This window comes from Mastigoproctus giganteus, chromosome 11 (genome assembly GCF_048544385.1).
Source record: "Mastigoproctus giganteus isolate SK-2022 chromosome 11, ASM4854438v1, whole genome shotgun sequence".
NCBI lineage: Eukaryota > Metazoa > Arthropoda > Arachnida > Uropygi > Thelyphonidae > Mastigoproctus > Mastigoproctus giganteus.
Window position 1 is genome coordinate 73,743,673 of NC_143585.1, and position 19,855 is coordinate 73,763,527.

General features: G+C 36.7%; 1 protein-coding gene across 1 annotated transcript in view; it reads left to right on the top strand.

Moving 5' to 3' along the window:
• Positions 1 to 19,855, top strand: part of LOC150078126 (tyrosine-protein phosphatase non-receptor type 12-like) — a 115,608-nt gene that overhangs the window by 77,480 nt on the left and 18,273 nt on the right. Inside the window, exon 4 of the mRNA XM_090384472.1 lies at positions 17,935 to 18,069. Coding sequence (XP_090240598.1) covers positions 17,935 to 18,069 — 135 coding nt within the window. The remainder of the gene's footprint in view (positions 1 to 17,934; positions 18,070 to 19,855) is intronic.

Here is a 19,855-nt window from a genome sequence, read left to right on the forward strand (position 1 = left end):
ATGTCAACTGGCTTCACTTCCTTTGACTTTATGTGTTTCTTAATTAACAGCATAACCCCTCCTCCCCTCCTGTCCTGTTTATCCTTTCTGTATACATTGTATTCCCCAAATTCCAGTTCCGCATTACTTATATCTGTGTGACACCACGTCTCTGATATCCCAACAATATCTGCCTTTGATGTTTTGAGCAATACCTCAAATTCATCAAATTTATTTACCAAACTCCTAGCATTGGTGTACACGCAGGTATACATGCACCTGTTTCTATTCTTCGCTACCCTAACACAACCCATGTGTTTACTTGTAACGCAATGACTACCAGCAGTCTCTGAAATATCCTGCATCTTGTTTTTCAGACTTCTGCTCATTTGAATAGAAGCAGTGCAAGAATCACTTCCACCTCTGCCAGTGGCTACTGTTAATCTATTAGTCCTTGTATCCTCCCCAACTAGCAGTTTTCCGACCCCACCTAACACTGCCTCGACAGCATCAGCAAAAATTCTTGCACCCTTTCTATTTAAGTGTATCCCATCCCTGTAGAAGCAATCTCTCCTGTTAACAAGTACAGTCCAGGCTGAAAAAAATTCTACCCCTTGAGCCTTGCACAATCCCTCCAGGGCCGAATTGATCGACAAGGCTCTCATCATATACTCCCTCCTATCGTGTCTGGGCAGAATTGCAGACACTTTCAAGTTCAACCCTAATTCACGGCTTTTTTTCAACAGTGACCTGTACTTGCTAAGTAATTCCGCCGGTCTCCTACTCTTAATATCATTAGTGCCAACGTGTACAACTATATCACCTTTTCTGCCCTTAAAAGATGATATCCGCTCTACAACGTCATCAACCTTTGCCCCTGGCAGACATACCCTGGTCCTATTCCACCTATCCTTTTTACAAAGCATGTTCCCCGTTTCCCTGACAATAGAGTCACCAACAACTACTAGTTCCTGTGGGACCAGCGCATTCTGCCTAGGGGGCTGCCCCTGTGTTGCCTGATGACCAAGTGCAAGCTCTGGCGTTGATGTGGGCAGCTGAGAGCTTGATGGGCCCCTCAATTTATTTCCTTCGAGGGCATCCACCCTGTCCTTCAAGGTCTCATAAAGGCCCATAACAACGCTGAGTTGTCGCCTGATTTCCTTGCACTCCTTACATCGTGCACACACAAAGACATCCCCCTTGGCAGTATCATGTCCCGTACCCGACTGCTCCGCAAACATCAAGCAAACAGTGCATTTTAATAGACTGTGATTCAGAGGGCAACTGCCCCCCTCAGTTCTCCCCTGAACCACAGCACTCCCATTAGCTTGAGCCTTTTGCTTTGCTGCTCTGGTCAGAGTCATGATTCCAATTTAATTCAATAAAATTTAAAACAAAAATTAAATCCTTAAGTTATATCCCAAAACAGTTTTGTTATATATATATATATATATATATATATATATATATATATATTTTTTTTTTTTTTCGGTATCTAGTGTTCCCTTTATACAACTTCCGTATCACGTGTACCACTATAGTTATGTATTAATTATTTGTTACGATTAGGTCGTTATATATATTTATAGAGTTAAAAATTCAATTTAATTGACAATAAAGTTTATCAAGATTAATAGATTTACTGATTAATTGACAGTATTATATTATGCAGTATACTACACTAAGCTTATGCTATCGTGTAAAAATGGCGGGAATTCACGAACGGTATTTCTACGGACTCGTAAGTATTGATTAGCTTCGAAATCTCGCTATCTCAATTTAGAATAAACTAAGGATCCTGACTAGGTCTATAATCTACTTATAGAAGATAATTTGATATAACAATTGGTTAATAAATCGACTAAATTTGGTTAAAAGACCTCTCGTTCAATTTGTGACACGTGAATTTGATACCGTTACCGATACCAAGTAATATCTACGAAATATCTGTCTAAGTTAAACTTTAAACTAAGTATCGTAACTAGGAATATGAAGCTACTCTAGAAAATAAGTTAATATGACAATTTAAACTAATAAAGCAGAAAATAAATCAGGAAAAACTTCTCTGTTTGAAGAGCTTTAAGGAGCAATGTCTGCACAGGCTAACCTCGCACCCACTTGGCCGATCATCCACTACCAATTGTGAACAGTATTCGCCTCGTAGGGCTAATTTTTGATAAGAAGTTAAACTTCCAGGAGCACATCAAGTATCGAAGAACCACTTGCACAAAGAAAATGAATATACTCCGGGTCATCTCCAGTACATCTTGGGGCGCCGATCGTTATACCCTGCTCCACTTATATAAATCTCTAATTAGATCTCGGTTAGACTACGGAGCACCTGTTTATGACTCAGCTAGGGAGAGCACCTTGGCCCGTCTTGCACCATCCAACATTCTTCTCTTAGGATAGCCCTAGGTGCATATAGGACATCACCAGTTCAAAGTCTTTATGTTGAGTCTCACGAACCTCCACTTAGCATCAGAAGAAAGATGTTGCTGATAAACTACTCAGCTAAAATTAAAAGTCTGCCTACTCATCCGGTTTGGCCACTGTTGCATAACCCTCAATTGAAAACCCATTATACAAATAAACCTAGAACAATTCGACCTTCTGGTATCAGACTGCAGAATCTAACAGAAAGCTGGAATATTCAGCTTGATAATATCATCAGAGAAAAAAAAGATCCGGATCCCCCGTGGACTAACTTCACCCTTTCTTCTGATGAATACTTTGAGCAATGGGGTAAAGGCTCTATAGCAGATATTAACATCCAACAACTACATGTTGCTCGCTCACAAAAGTACCCACACTTTACCAAGATCTATACTGATGGTTCGAAGTCTGACAGTCGAGTGGGTGCAGCTGCCGTCTTTCCTAATACAACTGTCTCAATTTCACTTCCAACCAAATGCAGCAGCTACACTGCTGAACTCCATGCCATTAAACTTGCTCTGGAAAACATCTCGCTAATGTCAATAAATAAAAGTATAATATATACTGATTCACGGAGTGCTATTCTAGCTTTGAAAAGGACTTCCCCACCTAAAAATCCTTTATTAAAGTTCATAAAACATAAGCTGATGCGTCTCCATGAGCATCAGAAAACTGTTATCTTTTCATGGATCCCTGGCCACAGTGGTATTCCAGGAAACGAATGTGCAGACAGTGCTGCTAAGTATCCTTCCATCATATCCTCAACAAATAACCTAGTCCCATATCCTGATTATAGACATAACATACGGAGAACATCTATGGAACAATGGACACTTCTGTGGAAAATGCAAACCAATAACAAGCTATTTCAAATAAAACCTGAACCACAATTATGGACTTCTAGCCTTCGGAAAAATAGAAAAGAAGAAGTAATCTTAGCCAGAACTCGTATAGGTTACACTCACCTCACACATCTCTATCTGCTTACAGGAAATGATCCTCCGCAGTGTGCATACTGCTCGCAACCACTTACAGTAAAACATATACTCCTTGAATGTAACTTGTTCAGCGATGCCCGACGAATGTCTTTTAGTTTCATTTCAGATCTACAGCAACCTCTCTCTCTGAATAGCATAATAGGTAAAAGAAGCAAATCTCTCTGAATTCTTTTTGTATATAAAACAAATAAAAATGTATGACCGTTTCTAACTGCCCACCGTGCAGTTATCATAAGTAACTCAATTAATTTAGGAGGCGCAATATGGCCTAAGTAGCTCTTGCGCCAGAAAACACCACAACAACAACAACAACCCAATATAATTTGTTCCATTCTTTGCTGTGTAGTTCTCAGCTTCTCTTCCATTCTTTTGGTGAGTGCCCAAGTTTCACTTACCTGTCATGGTGGGGAGTATACATTGATTCATTATTTTACGCTTCAGACAAATTGGGATATTGCATACTCTTAAATATAGAACTTAAATATTAAGCTAAGCTATACATACGATCTAGATATAGAACACGTTAAATATGCCAGTGGCAGGACACATTACGTACCTGTTACAGAATTTTTATTTTTTTATTTTCTTAATTTGCATAAAAAACATACTTCGTTAATATTTTTCACATTTTCTTGGATAGACAAATATTGTGCTGTATCTTATATGGTATGTTTTTTTGTCCACTTGCTTGTAAATGTACCCCAGGGGCTGACATATGGTGAGTATGGGCTTGGCACCCCCAGGGTCCTGAGCTGGATATCATCATTCTTTTCTTTCTTGGGGATTCCCTTATAGTTCTCTCTCTCTCTCTCTCTCTCTCTCTCTCTCTCTCTCTCTCTCTCTCTCTCTCTCTTTCAAATTTTTTATATATCACCTGGTTTTGGCGCATTATAGCCTTAGTTGCTAATGTGCCAATAAAACTCAACAAACAACCAACCAACCAACCTCTCTCTCTCACACAAGGTAATTCAGAATTTTTTTTTTTTTTTTTGGCTGGTGCAGCATAAACCTCAGACTTCCTTGAACATATGGCTAATGGTAGTTCTTGCTTTACAAGTTCCCGGGTTTAAGAGTTTTTTTTTTTTTTTTCAAGTTTCAAGTATCAACAAAATCGAAAAAATGAATGTTAAACATTTATAAATACCACATTTCAAACCACGGCGTAGCTATACAATACAATGTACCACACTTTACGATATTAATCCATTACCACCGTATCGGGAAAATATTATAATGTGAACCCAGTAACACATTGTTTTTTGGTAATTCATTCCACCACCTTGGAAGTTCAAATTTTTGCTATATAACTCCCTAAAAAGTCGTTTTTATAGTATAAATTGTATTAGTTACTAATTCAAATCATTAAACACAATACACTTTCATCGTTATCATATGTTATAAGAACCAATTTTGAACGGCTTTGTGATATTTTTCTAAAGCACATTTCTGGAATTCACAACCATAAAACAATTTGCACTTTCCAGTTTATTGGGCTTTTCTGTTACTTCAAGCAATTATAAACGGTAGTAAACTCGATGTTATTGCATTTATGAAAATATCGATAGCTGGAATTGTGTGGGATTTTACGTTGTTATGGTGAAATGTGTTTGCCCTTTACTGAAATCTTCAATTGTATAAAAAACAAATAGATTTTCAGAATCTTCTCTTCATTCCTTTTTTTTTTTTAAAGCTCGTAAACTTGTTACTCCGCGCAAATCGTGTTAGTTGCAATTTGTGCATTCTGTTAAAAAATGATTATGCATGCTATTGAAATTTATAAAGAAAAGAGAAGATTATCTTGGAAATAAACACCTCTTGAAGCATTTCTGAAGAAGATGGCTCCTTGTGCAACAGACCAACGAGTGCCAAGCCAATAATGAATGATAAACGAGTGTGCATTTAGTCGATGATGATGAAGAAAATAAACATTCTTTAACATTGGTAAGTCATAAATAATTTCTCTATTATTATAATTTGCTTGATTTTACAGGCTATGTTTTCATTTCTTTAGATCAGGGATGGCCAACAGGTCAATCGCGATCTACCAGTCGATCTCGGCTTTAATTTTGGTCGATCATGACAAATTTTAAATATATATAAAAAATAGATTAGTCAAAATCTAAATGTTATTATTATTATGCGCCCCACTGCATACGCTTTTTACAAATCGGTTGCAGGGGCGTTCCAGGGGTATGTGGCGCCCAGGTGCAAATCGCAATTTGTTTCCCCCTTTAAAATTTTCTTCTTACGTGTATGTAAGTTTTAGGTGCCCCTTGAACGTTGGTGCCTGGGTGCAGTGCACCCCTGGCACCCTCAGGACAGCCTGCCCCTGATCGGTTGAACCACAACTACTCTTGTCGCCGTGCAGTCGCTAGGCTTATCTAGTGAAAATTCACGCAGTTATGTTGTGGAGAGAATAGTGTATGTGACAAATTCTTATTTAGCTTACTTAATATTAATACCCTTTGATTTAAAATGAATACTACGAAAGAGTAAAACGTATCATTTTCATCAAGAGTGGGAACCAGAATATTTTTTGTAATGATAAAAGAAAAATGTTATTGTTTGATTTGCAATGCTTCTGTGGCTATACCCAAAAAAGAAAATTTAGAAAGGCACTTCAACGAACTCCGTGGTACCAATCGGAATTTCCGCCTAATAGTGACCTTAGAAAAAATAAATTAAAAGAACTTAAATCCAGATTATTCGCACAACAAAATTTCTTCCTGACACCTAATTTACAATCTAAAGCAGTATCAGTCAAGCAGTCATCTTGCAAAAAAATGCAAAGCATTTTTTGATGGTCAATTCATCAAAGACACATTTTTATAAATAACAGATTCTCTTTTTGAAAATTTTAAGAACAAAAATGAAATTAAAAGTGCTCTTCAAGATTCGAGCCCATGACCACCAAATACAGAGGAAACGGAAGGTCAAGAAATGACCACCGCATATCCCCGGAGCAATATGTCCTTAGTTGCTAATGCTCCTAAAAAAAAAAAAAAAAACTCAACTCAAACTCAACGCTCTTCAAGATCTGCAATTATCTCGAAATCCTGTGATGTGACGCATCGAAAAAATGAGTAAAAATGTGAGCGAACAATTGTGCGCTCATATTGCTAATTTTGTGTCCTTTTATATATATACAACTGGATGAATCTACAGACGTCAGTGATACAGCTCAATTGCTTGTTTTTATTTGTATGGTTTTGATGATTCTGCCATTAGAGAAGAACTGCTGGGTATGGTTTTGTTTGAAGAAAGAACTAGAGGTCTTGATATATTTAACGCATTTAAAAATTTTATTGAAAAAATTAAATTACCACTATTTAAGGTTGTATCAATAACAACAGATGGAGCTAAAGCAATAACGGGGCATCTTAACGGATTCATCGCATTGTGCCAAAAGAATGACGAAGTCCCAGATTTTTTGAGTTACCACTGTATCATCCACAAACAAGTGTTAGCCAGCAAAAGATTAAATACTAAAAGTGTTATGGACATACACATGTGTAGCTTTCAAAATTGCAAATTCCACCAGAGGACAATCTCTTCAAAGGAGACTTTTCAAAATGCAACTCAATGAAAATGAACCTGATCTGATATTACACACAGATGTGAGGTGGCCGAATCGGAGTAAGTTTCTACAGAGATTTCGAAATTAACTGAATGAAATTAAAAAAAATTGTTGATCAAAGGAAAATTGATTATCAGCAGCTACAAGATACGGAGTAGTTGTGTAGTCTGGCTTTTTTTCCAGATTTTACCAGTAAATTAAGTGGTCTGAATTTGGAATTACAAGGAAAAAATAAAAATGTGGGTGACATGATTCATAATATTTCTGCATACAAATATCAATTTTTGGCAATGGCTAAGGATTTCAAAGAAAAAAAATTCGATCATTTTGCAAATATGCAAGATCATTTGTGAAAATATCCTGTTGAAAAAATTGCTGAAATTTTTCACATGGATAAAATATTACTTGAAAATGAAATTATTACATTTCGAAATGATATCTTCCTAAAAGTCAGATCATCAGAAAAAGACATTAGGAATATGTTTGCCGAGAAATGTACCCAAATGTAAAAAAATGCAGTGAACTTTTAAATTCCTGTTTTGGTTCCACATATCTATGTGAATCGGAATTTTTGTATTTGAAACAAACAAACACGAAGCATCGATCTACTTTTACGGACTTGCATACAGAAGATTCTTTATGGTTGGCCTTATCACAATATATTCCTATTTTTGAAAGTTTGGCAGATGACATCAACACACAAACTTCACATAAATAAATTAAAATTTTAAATACATATGAATTTAAAATAAGAATTTCAAATTGTATTTAATTTTAAAAATTATAAACAGCATTTTTCAATATGTGTTGATTAACTTTTTTAACCATGTGCAATGAAATTCTTGAGATGGTAGATCGCGGTACATTTTGAAGAAAAAAAGTAGATTGTGTCACAAATTAAGTTGGCCAACCCTACTTTAGATAAATAAATCATTGTTTAAACAAACTAATTAGCTAACTAATTTCATTGTTGATAATGTAACCCCTATTTTTAACATTATGTCTATGGGAAATAAATTCTCGCTTTACATGCGCGTGCTAGGAAGAATTAACTTGTAAAGTTGAGAACTACCTGTAAAAATAATGCCTTCATTTGACAGCTAAACAAGCAGATTAGATGTATACGCTCAAGAACAAGATACCATTTGCTTGTGTTTGAGAACACTTTTTTTGTTTCACCATTGCCATGTTAGTTAGTTTTGGGCAAAGTTTACATGATTTTTATTCCTGCAAAAGAGGCAAATTAATCATAAAATATGGTTACAGTAATTTATAGACATGATATATACACCGATGAGCCAAAACATTAGGACCAGTGAGTCGTTATGCAAATTGAAGCAACTGCAGTGCGTGCACGGGTTGGGACACGGTATAAAAAACACCTGATACTGAGCTCCGTTAATCAGTGCTACTCTTGTTCTTCAGATGGGAAAGGCAGTGGACTTTGATGACAAAAAGTGAGTTTGACAAAGGTCAAATTGTAATGGCCAGGCAACTGGGTCAGAGTATATCAACCCCGGGGGCTCACATCTGGTGCGTATGGGCTTGGCAAACCCAGGGTCCTGAGCTGGATATCATCATTCTTCTCTTTCTTGGTGATTCCTTTGTACTTCTCTCTCTCTCTCTCTCTCTCTCTCGGGATTTTTTTTTTTTTTTGGCTGGTGCAGCATAAGCCTCAGGCTTCCTTGTACCATATGGCTAATAATAATAATAATAATATCCGAAACAGCACGGATGGTGGGATCCCCACGGTCAGCTTTGGTTAGTACCTACCGAAAGTGGTCCAAGGAGGGGGAACCCATGAACCACCGGCAAGGTGTTGGACAACCACGGCTCATCGATGCTCGAAGTGAGCGAAGGCTCTCCCAGATGGTACATGGCAACAGAAGGGCGACTGTTGCGCAACTCACAGGTAATTTGAATGCTGGTGATGGGAGTAATGTGTCACAACACACAGTACATCAAACCCTGCTGAAAATGGGGCTAATAGCCGCAGGCCGCTCTGAGTGACTATGCTAACCACGGTTCACTGGCCACAGTGCCTACAGTGGGCACGCGAGCATCAAAAATGGACCTGAGTGATTGGAAGAAGGTCGTCTGGTCTGATGAATCACGTTTCCTGTTGCACCATGTGGATGGCTGGGTACGTGTGTGTGTGTCATTTACCTGGGGAAGTGATGGCACCTGGATGCCCCATGGGACGAAAACAAGCTGGTGGCAGCGGTGTCATGCTTTGGGCGACGTTCTGCTGGGATACCTTGCGTCCAGTCATCCATGAGCTGGGCACTCTGATGTCTACCGTCCAAACATCAGGCAGAGATGGGGGGAACCCCTGGTGCCATTTGATCCTAAACATCATTGCTGACCCAGATACACCCTTTCATGGCAACGGTCTTCCCCTCTGGTGGTGCCGTCTTTCAGCAGGATAATGCGCCATGCCACACCGCCTGGATTGTCCAAGACTGGTTCATGGAACATAAGGAAGACTTCCAGGTATTGCCCTGGCCTCCAAATTCCCCAGACATCAATCCCATCGAGCATCTGTGATTTGTGTTGGAACAGGAACTCCGATCTGCGGCATCTCAACCACGGACTTTACAGGAGTTAAAGGATCTGCTGGTTACGTGTTGGTACCAGATAGCACAAGGCATATTTAGAAATCTTGTAACATCCATGCCTCGCCGGGTACGAGCTGTTTTGGCTGCACGTGGAGGACGAACATTATATTAGGTAATCATAATGTTTTGCCTTATAGACTTCTTTTGACCTTGGTTATCTTGGGACAAATTCAAAACACCTGAACAGACGCTTTTCACAATTATATAAACTAGAATACCTGTAGTAGACTTTTTTTAAGTAGTATAAGATCAGTAAATTGAAGTAAGAAAAAGAAATTCCACTGGTGAAAGTGTGGGGGGGGGACTTCCTCATGTAAGGAAGTGAATGAAATTATAGCCCTTGGATTAAGCACTACTCTAGTACGTTGCTACTATCTTTCCTTCTCTCTCTTATTCACAAAAATTTGTACTTTTTTCCTCTTTATTACACTGTGTAACAAAAAAATTTATATGTAAATGTTTCTTATGTATTTTTTGTGCTTTGAATTCAAGTATTATTGGTTTTTCCTCTTGAAAGTTTTGTTTTCGTAACTTTTATATGTATTTATTGGTAAACATTTATGTATGTATTACCAATACTGTAATATATGAGCCTGTAGTATCCATATAATAAGTTTCCCACCTAAGCTTCTCCAGATGAAGGTGTGAGTTTTCTCCAGACTTGTTCTGCTATGTTTGTGGATATGGCAGATATAAGATTATATAGGATTGAAGCATAGCATCATTGATGGCATCAAGTTTTGAATTTCATATACAGTTGAATCTCATTAATACAAAGTTCAAGGGGACCTAAATTTTCATGTTTTGTAATAACAAGGTTCCCCCCCCCCCCCCCAAAGTGTCAAAATTTTGCCTTTTTTTTTTTTTTTTTTGGTACATACTATATATCTAAGAATAATAATAAATTAATTAATTTAAATTAATAAAATAAAATAATAAAAATAAAAAATAAAAACAAAAGCCTTGTCTAGCAGTACAGTAATAGGAATAACACATTTTTTAAAGATTCTTTTTATTTGTAAGATAAACTAAGAGAAAAGCAATTAACAGAAATGAAAATATTGTACAGTGTATATTTTGATATATACAATATTTTAGTATCACAGTAAAAAAAAATTACAATTTTAATATAAAAGGAGACATATACAAACCATTAACTTTTTAATAAATTAATTTAATTTAAGGAAAGAATCCAATGCTGCATAGTGATTTCTTGCTTGCACTGACCAAGTGAAAAGAATTTAAATAGTAAGTGAGAGAGTAAACACAGTAACACATAAAAACTGATGCAAGGCACAGATATTTAGGAGATAACATATATTAAATTTAGAAAATACAGAACAAATATAGAAGCTTTCGGCTACTGTATTTAGCCTTTTTCAACTAATTGAGCACTGGCAAGAGGTTGTTTTTATGTGCTGTAGCTGACCTTTGAGTATGTAAGCAGGCTTGGTCACGGAGGAGGGGGAGGGTGGTTTAATGGTAGTTACGAACAGTGATGCAGGCGAGGAAGAGAGAGGTCAGGAGAGGGGGGGGGAGATTCCGGTGGCATGGAGGTTCCAGTATTGCTCTTTGCTAATTTTGGCTTTGGCCTGGATCAGAATCCAGTGTTGTTTGCACATTTTTTGTCCTATATGCATTCTTAACTACAGCACAGACATTATCAAATGCAATAGGTGTTTCTTTATCAACATTACTGCAGGCCAACGCATTCTCTGTAATGCTCAATGCATTTTGGGCATCTTTTTTAGATGGCAGTGTGTGTACTTCTTCATTTTCTCTGTCGCTGGTAACAAAAACATCATTGTTTTGCTTGGTGCTCAGCAGCCCTTCTGGCGTCGACATTGCTGTGGTAGCGTCTTCGTCATCCACAAACTCACCTTCACAAACTCTTCAAATTTGCCAACAAAATTCATATGCTCCTTCAAATTCCTCCATTCCTCAATGTTGCTATCACATTCATCTGCTGGACCATGTTTTACAATGACATTCTCTCCAAAGCCACTCTTTCTGAAGCAGTTGGTTATTACACTTGATGTAATACTGTCCCAAGCATTAACAAGATTATGGATAGCATCCAAAACATTTCAATTTGGCTGCAAATTGTTCTCTCCTTTTATGTTGCAAATCAAATACCTTATCAGATGGGCTCTATATGCTCTCTTGAGGTTATAAATAATGCTTTGATCCAGTGGCTGCATAAAATTGGTGATATTGTAAATTCTAACAAGTCAGTATTAGGAGGTAAAAACAACAGCTGTATATTTGTCAATTTAAGTGTCTCGGCAGAATGTGATGTACAATGATTTAGAATCATCAAAATGTTCCTTTTTTCTGAAGCCATTCTTCTGTCCACATTTGATAACCAAGACTGAAAAATTTTGACCATAAGCAAAGCACTTCTATTCAAAGAAGTTGGTTAACTTCTTTAAAACATCTTGGCTTGGATAGCTTACCAATGACAAGTGGGTGTAGTTTTGTACTGCCATCGGAATTGCAGCATAACAACAGTGAGTCTTTGTTTACTTGATTTTCAACTATGACAAGACTGAACAGCAAATGTTTTGTTTGGCAGCAAATTATAAAATAAACCTGTTTGTCAAGATTAAAAATATCCTTTGCCTCCTATTTTTGAAGACTGGACCATACAGAACACAACCGGTCTGTAGCCTTTTCTTTGTTGACTAATCCCGACTCACCGCAAACATTTCACAAAACCAAAAATTTGGTTTTGTGAAATGAAACCAAAACCTTTAAATCTTTGGAGCCAGCCACCGCTGCCTTTAAAGTTGCTAATTCCATGTTGCTCAGCTAGATAATTTGCCTCTTCTTGCAAAATGGGACCTGATATTGGCAAATTAGATGCATGCATTTGTTGGTACCACTTTAAAAGTTTTGTTTCGAGCTTCTTGTGTTTTTCACCACGAATTCGTTTCCTGTTTTTTATCGCTGCTCCTGTGTCATGCACTTCAAAATTTTTTTTGGTGTTTCAGTGTTGTAGATAATGTGGGTAAAGGGATGTTATATTCCTTTGCAATGTCAGTTTTGTTTCCTTCCACCCTATCAGCCTCACCTTTTCTCACCATAACACTGTAAGATGAGATTTAATATAAACAAAATTTAAATTAATTTAAAGACAAGTTCCAAAAATGACATCAGCTCAGATAAAATGGCACAAAAAATAGATTATACTATAGCAAAGGACTCTTTGAACTGGCATAACAATTGCAATTGACCTTAATCCTGTGGAGAGCGAAGGAGTGTATGTAAACAACTTAGAAAACTGTTTTTATTCTTTTGTTAATTTAACAGTTCATCCTTCACAATGATGTGTTTTAGAGTGCACTTACATTGTAACTACCATAAACTGGTTTTGTTTACACAAAAGTAAATTCTAACAAGTCAGTACCATCCTTCGGTAAGCATGGAACCGGGTGGCCAGAGGCAATAATAGGAGCAATAATTGCACAACTACCGTCTGCTAATATACAAATAACATACAAACATAACATAACAAACATACAAAATAACAATATTTATTTCTCACAGGGTGAAAACAAACTTTGTAATACATATTAACTGAATTTTGTAATAAACGAATATATTTACATAGAAAAGCCTAGCCTTTTGCAGGAGAATGGTATGTGTTTCATATAAACGAGTACTTTGTATAAGCCGAGTTTTTATTAATGAGATTTTACTATAAGTCTGTTTTGGAATGCTTATTGATGATCAAGACACATTGTGGCCACCTAATTCTTCTGTATTAGTTGCAGAAAACTTTTTTTGCTGTACATTAGGTATGGAGCGAGAGCACAGATCATCGTGATAACTTCTACTTTTATATCCTGGTGTTATAGTTTAAGAAGTCTGCGGATTGAAAATCTGTATGCATGCCAATATACCATCCTCTATAGCCCTGATTCTTCACAATGAAGACCTGTCAATTTCTGGTCCATCTTTGAGAGCAGTCTTCAGAATTGGATGGTGAATCTGGGGAACAAGATAATTAGGATTACATGTCAGAGCCTGTTCAAGTAATGCACCACATTTCCATAATCAGCAATAACTGGATGACTTAGTGTGAGACATGAGTCTGACCAAATCTGATGCAGAGCTCCTGACATCTCATTTAAAAGAGTAGAATCTACTGGATCCCAGCTGCAAGACTTCACATACAGAAAAAGGTATCACTTATGCATGTTATGATATGAATGTCGGCAGGGTTGTTAATGAAGCTAATGACAGTATGCTGCTGCAACAGGATCTAGAAAAGTTGAGCAGATGGGCTGAGAGGTGGCAACTGAAGTTTAACATTGACAAATGTAGTAAAGTACTGCATATGGGAAGGAGTAACGTATCAACTGTGTGGTTACTACACTGACCGTGGTAGAGAATGAAAAGGATCTGGGGTAATTGTGGAGACAGATAGGAAGTTTTCTGAGCAGTGCAGATGGTCTGCAAGAGTAGTGCATGGTGTCTTGTCAATGATATACAGCAATTTTTTTAGCAAGGATAAGGAGGTGATTATCCCCTTGTATAAGGCAATGGTCAGGCCACACCTTGAGTACCGTATACAGGTCTGGAGGCCTCGTTTTAAGAACGATGTAGAGCTGCTGGAACGAGTGCAGAGAAGGGCAGCAAGATTAGTGAATGGAACAAAGGGTTGCTCTTATGAAGAAAGGCTTAAGTTTTGCAAATTACAGGTCTGGAGACTAGGCGCCTGCGAGGTGATCTGATTGAGGTATATAAAGCCTTGAATGGTTCTTGCATCATGGGCCTTTGCTAATACTTTTACATTGTTGCAGAATCCCTTTGCTATTGTTTTTATTTGAGTGGTCTTTATGAAGAAATCAGTATTAGTCACACTCTAGAAGTATATGCTTGATGCCTCCAAGCATCTGTTTCCAAAATTGTCTGATGCAAAAGTGAAAGGGGAAATATTTATTGGTCTACAAATTAAGCAAATGTTGGCTTCACGAGAACTGAAAGACAAAATTACTGATGCTTGAGATAAAACTGGCAGCCATTTTGCCTTGTAGTGATTGGCTTTCTTGGTAACATTGACTGAAAATTACAAACAACTAGTTGACAAGTTGATCGAAAATTATAGAAAAATGGCATGCAAATTATTACTCAAGTTACATTACTTGCACTCTCACTGATTTGGTCATTTTTAGTGAAGAGCATGGAGAGATTCCATCAGGACATAACTGTTTTTTAAATTTTTATAATATTTTACATACGAGAGCTGTTCAATAAAGAATGATCATAATTTTTCATGAACAACCGTACTGCTTGCTATTTCTAGCTGAGCTGCAAAATTTAAGACCAGGCCAAGCTGCATCCCATAACAACTGCACGGTGGACTCGTGTGCACGGTGTGACTTTAGCATTCGGTCAAGTTTATACTTGTTCTGTTTTGCCTATGTAACAATGGATATGACAGTGGGTAACACTATGCTGCTTAAATTTCATTTCCGTCTCAAGAAAACATCAGCTGAAGCATATGAAATATTAAGAGAGGCTTATGGTGAATCTGCACTTCCATGTAGCACAGCTCGCAGATGGTTTAGAATGTTTAAAGATGAATGTGATTCAATCACAAAAATCAGTGGTCCTGGAGCTTCAACCACTACTGTCACCACAGAAACCATAAACATTGCTTCTGTAATTGTGAGTGAAGATCATTATATAACAGTAAGGCAACTGGCAGAGATGTTGAGAACATCAGTAGGAAGCATTCATGGTATTCTCCATGACCACTTGCATATTACACGTTTGTGTATGCTTTGTTACGAGACTACTCGCATCTGAGCAACAGCAAGTTTGTATAGAAGTTTGTCAGCAGCTGCAATGGATGGTTACTGAAGATCGAGGTTCTTCACAAGGGGATAATGGTGGATGAGACATGGTTTCATCATTTTGACCCAGAGAGTAAGTGATAAAACTCTGTTTGATGGTGTGTGTCATTGCAAAAATGTCACTGAAAAAAGAAAAAGTGCCTTCTGCAGGTTACGGTCATCTCTTTTTGTGACATTCAAGGAATGATTTACTAGCATGTTGTGCCATGTCATACGACTGTTATGGGACCTTATTACAGAACTGTATTGCACACTTTGTGGGATCATGTTTGTCACAAATGACCACAACTGCATGCAGTAGTAGATGCTGCATCATGACAATGCAAGACCTCATATTTCTCATACCATCGTCGAGTACTTAGCCAGCAGTAATGCCAAATGTCTTCCTCATCTGCCCTACAGCCCTAACCATGAACCTTGTGAATTTTTAAAATTTATTTCCATAGTTAAAGGAGCTGTGAGGGAAACATTTCTAGTCATTAGAAGAAGTTGTAAACACATCGGAGGCAATTTTCAAATGCATGTCAAAAAATGACTTCCACTTTGTTTTTCAAGAATTGCAGAAACATTGGAGAAAGTGCATTTTATCAGATGAGGACTACTTTGAAGAGGACCATCAGAATATGTATGATTATGGTTGAATAGATGAATATGATTGGCTGATGAGACTAAGAGAACTACATGTTTTTTCAGGAGCCACTAAGTGGAACTTCATTTTTTGATTTGAAATTATTGTTTTTCTCTTACTTTGATTTAAATTTACTAGTTTAGTATTTGTTTGTTATTTTGTGATTAATTAGGTGTATTTGTTATTTACTTGGCCCTTGTAATTGCTTAAAAACCATTGTCAACTTCTGTTAGCATTGTGTTGTTATCAATAAGAACGAATTTTTCCGCCATTGTTTTAGTATTGATATAGCAGATACTGGGGGTTTCTACGTAGCTTTGTAGCAGTATAATCAGTATCAGAAGAGGCTTATAAACTATAATTTGTAATGCTACATATGTATTTTAATAACTAAACTTTATCACATGGTCCATAACGTACAACATTAATATTCGTAGAGCTTTTAGTATTAGTGATTTGGTGGAGATATAGTATTGCAAATAAGTTGCTTGAGAGTTCAAATCACATAGGTTGGCAATAGATAGTTAAATTTATTATCTAATATAACTACTTAGAATTTACAAACGTAACTTTATAGCGTTATACATATAACTTGAAATGTAACTTGATAGGAAATACAGAATTCATATAATGTAAACTTGGTAGGAGATATGAAATACATATACTGTAAGTTCGAAATTGAAATATATATTCAGTAATGTAAACTTTATAGCATAACCAGTGCATAGTGTTATTACTGCATTAGGATATAAGTTTAGTGTAGCAATCTTAATTATATTGAATTTTAATCAAAATCATGCCTCAGAGCAGCAAAGCAAAAGGCTCAAGGTAGTGGTAGTGCCATGGCTCCACCACCACCTGTGAGGTGATCTGATTGAGGTGTATAAGGCTTTGAATGGTCAGAGCAAGCTCAATGTTGATGGGATTCTGCCTCTCACTCAGATTGTGCACCTGAGGAGGCATAAATTCAAGTTGGGGAAAGATAGTTGTAGAATAGATGTGCGGAAATTTGCCTTTGGCCATCCGATTTTTGATTGCTGGAACAAACTTCCATCTGTCGTTGTGGAAGTTGATAGCTTAAATAGATTCAAGGAAGAACTGGACAAACCTTTGGAGTGAATGAATAGGCAAAATGGGAAGATTTTTTTTTTTTTTTGATGCTTTATAAGTTTGCTTTCTTGCATCTACTAATGGCCCTATTAATTCTAATACGGAGGATGCCGAAAGGTCGGAATGACCACCGCATATCCCGGAGCAATATGGCCTTAGTTGCTAATACTCCTAAAAACCAAATAACAAACAAACTAATTCTAATGATTATTAAAGGTAAGTTGTGAAATAAAAAAAATTACAATAGTTTTTATTGAACAGTCATCATATTTTCCCCAATCTCCTGTCAATGGAGAAGAGGTGTCATCCTACCTCTTCTCCAGAAGAGGTGGGATGAAGCTGTGAGAGGCAACTATATTTGGTTCTTGGTTCAGAATGATCATATTGACCAAAAAATAAACTAAGCCTTTCAAATGTACAATTTTAAATAATTCATTTTTTGATAAACATGTGGAGGGTTTTAATTTGTAGTAGATATTAATACTCTATTCTGTATGGAAGTTAGACATTGTTAATAAATCTGATATTATTGCATATTTACTTTTCTTTTGTTTTTGGGCAAACCATTGATTCTATACAAAAAGTAATTTTATAATCGGAATTAGCCTGCCCAAATTGACAAAGAACATCAAGAAAAACAGAACCATTTTGAAAATTTGTTATATAGTGAATTATTGTTGTTATATGAAGTAGTTTAAATTTTCTTTTTTCTGAAATTTAACAGGGGGCCAGTGGATCAATGGCCTACATAGCTGCTCAGGGTCCTCTTCCAAATACTGTGATTGATTTCTGGAGAATGATTTGGGAATGCGAGGTCCAAGTGGTGATAATGGCATGCAATGAAAGAGAAGCTGGCAAGGTAAAAAAAAAAAACCCTTTTTATTAATTTTTTATATATTTTGACAACCTTAATGCATACTGAAGATCTTTTATGTATGCGCATGTGATAATTTAGGGTTTTTCTAAAATTAATAAGTGATGTTATGTTGGTATTAATATTTATTTTACAAAGTAAAAACTTGTGAATTCAAAATTTATTTTGCTGATTAGTTATCTATTTGGAGTCAACAACAGTTTTGCTAAAGCTATCCTTTAGTGGACAAGTGTGGTTCCATTACTTCCTTCCTTCCTTATTTTTACATATTCAAAAAAAAAAAAAAAAAAATCTTTATTATTCATTTTATCCTCTTTGCCAGTGTCTTTGGCATTTATTACTTACCAAGTGTCACAATAAATTGATTTTTCCCTAATATTAGATGCTTTGGCTATTTGATATTAACACTACATTTTTTTTTAATCAATAGTATGAAACCCAGTTTATTAGACACTGGTAGTACCCTGATTTGCTTATCGACTACAGTATTAAATTCAATATATATTTATCAATTCATATACTATATTTTAGTCAACTAAAGAAAACCTAAAAATAGTTATATCTTCGGGAAGATAGGAGTACTTCCACAGAACATAGCCTTATATTAATATAACTTATTAACAACATGAATAACACAACAAATTGGAACAAAATTCTGTACGAGTATCACAGCATAAATTGCACCCCGGCTTAAATATGACTATGCAGGACCTAACTATTCCTGAAATCAGTCATTTAGCATGCAATGCTGCATGCTAAATGACTATTTCTTGAGTTGGCAAAATGCGATTGATGGAAATTTCTCGTAGATGAAAATACCTCAAATTTATCATTTCCTTGTTTCCTTTTAACTCGAAATACTTCCAACAAAGGATCTATTTGTATATTCTCAGTCCCCTGAAAAAGTCACGTATTGCATTTATTTTCCCACTTGTGCATAGAGTCGAGCGCCGGAGGCAACGGCCATACAAAAAAATGGACGACTAGGTGCTCAATATATTTTCATAGCCATTTCAATATCATTTCATAGCCACGGTCAAAATTCAGAAATGCATTTTTTTGGAGACTATTTAATTTATTTCTTTTGCTAAATTGAGGGAATTGACATGTTTATGTGCGTGTAAGTGGAAAGAAGGTGGTGAGCGTCTTAAGCCATGTGCGGAAGGACCTGAAATGAAAGGAAATAGAACCAAAGAATCGGCAATATGGGCTTTGGGTACTTGAGAAATTTTATGATGAAATGTGCCACTTGTAATCTTCCAAAGTGCAACGTTTGGCGCATGCGCCATAGGTTGGCCACCCCTGGGCTACACCATCAGTCTACTTAAATTCAAAAAATGCAACAGAAAACTATGTAAAATGTGCCCATACATGCACAGCCAGCACTTACAAAGCACCGATAATACGCCTATATGTTGCCATACAAAAGACGTTATACAGGGTGTCTCAAAAATACACGGCATAACTTCAGGAATGAGTTCCTCATATATATAGACAATAAAAATGTTTTATATCAACATAGTTCTGGAAATGCTTGGTTCCCGAGTTATTAACCGGAATGTCTTATCTTCCGCAGGTGATTTCCTTCATCACAAGATACTGACAGAATCTGGTGGTTTTCCATTTCAACTATGTACTCAAATCAGGAGCAATTAGTGGATAGGTAGAGGTGGACCAACTGCCTGGCCTCCATGCTCACCTGATTTAAACCCACTAGATTTCTTCTTGTGGGGTCATTTAAGGTCATTGGTGTATTCGACTCCGGTAGCTG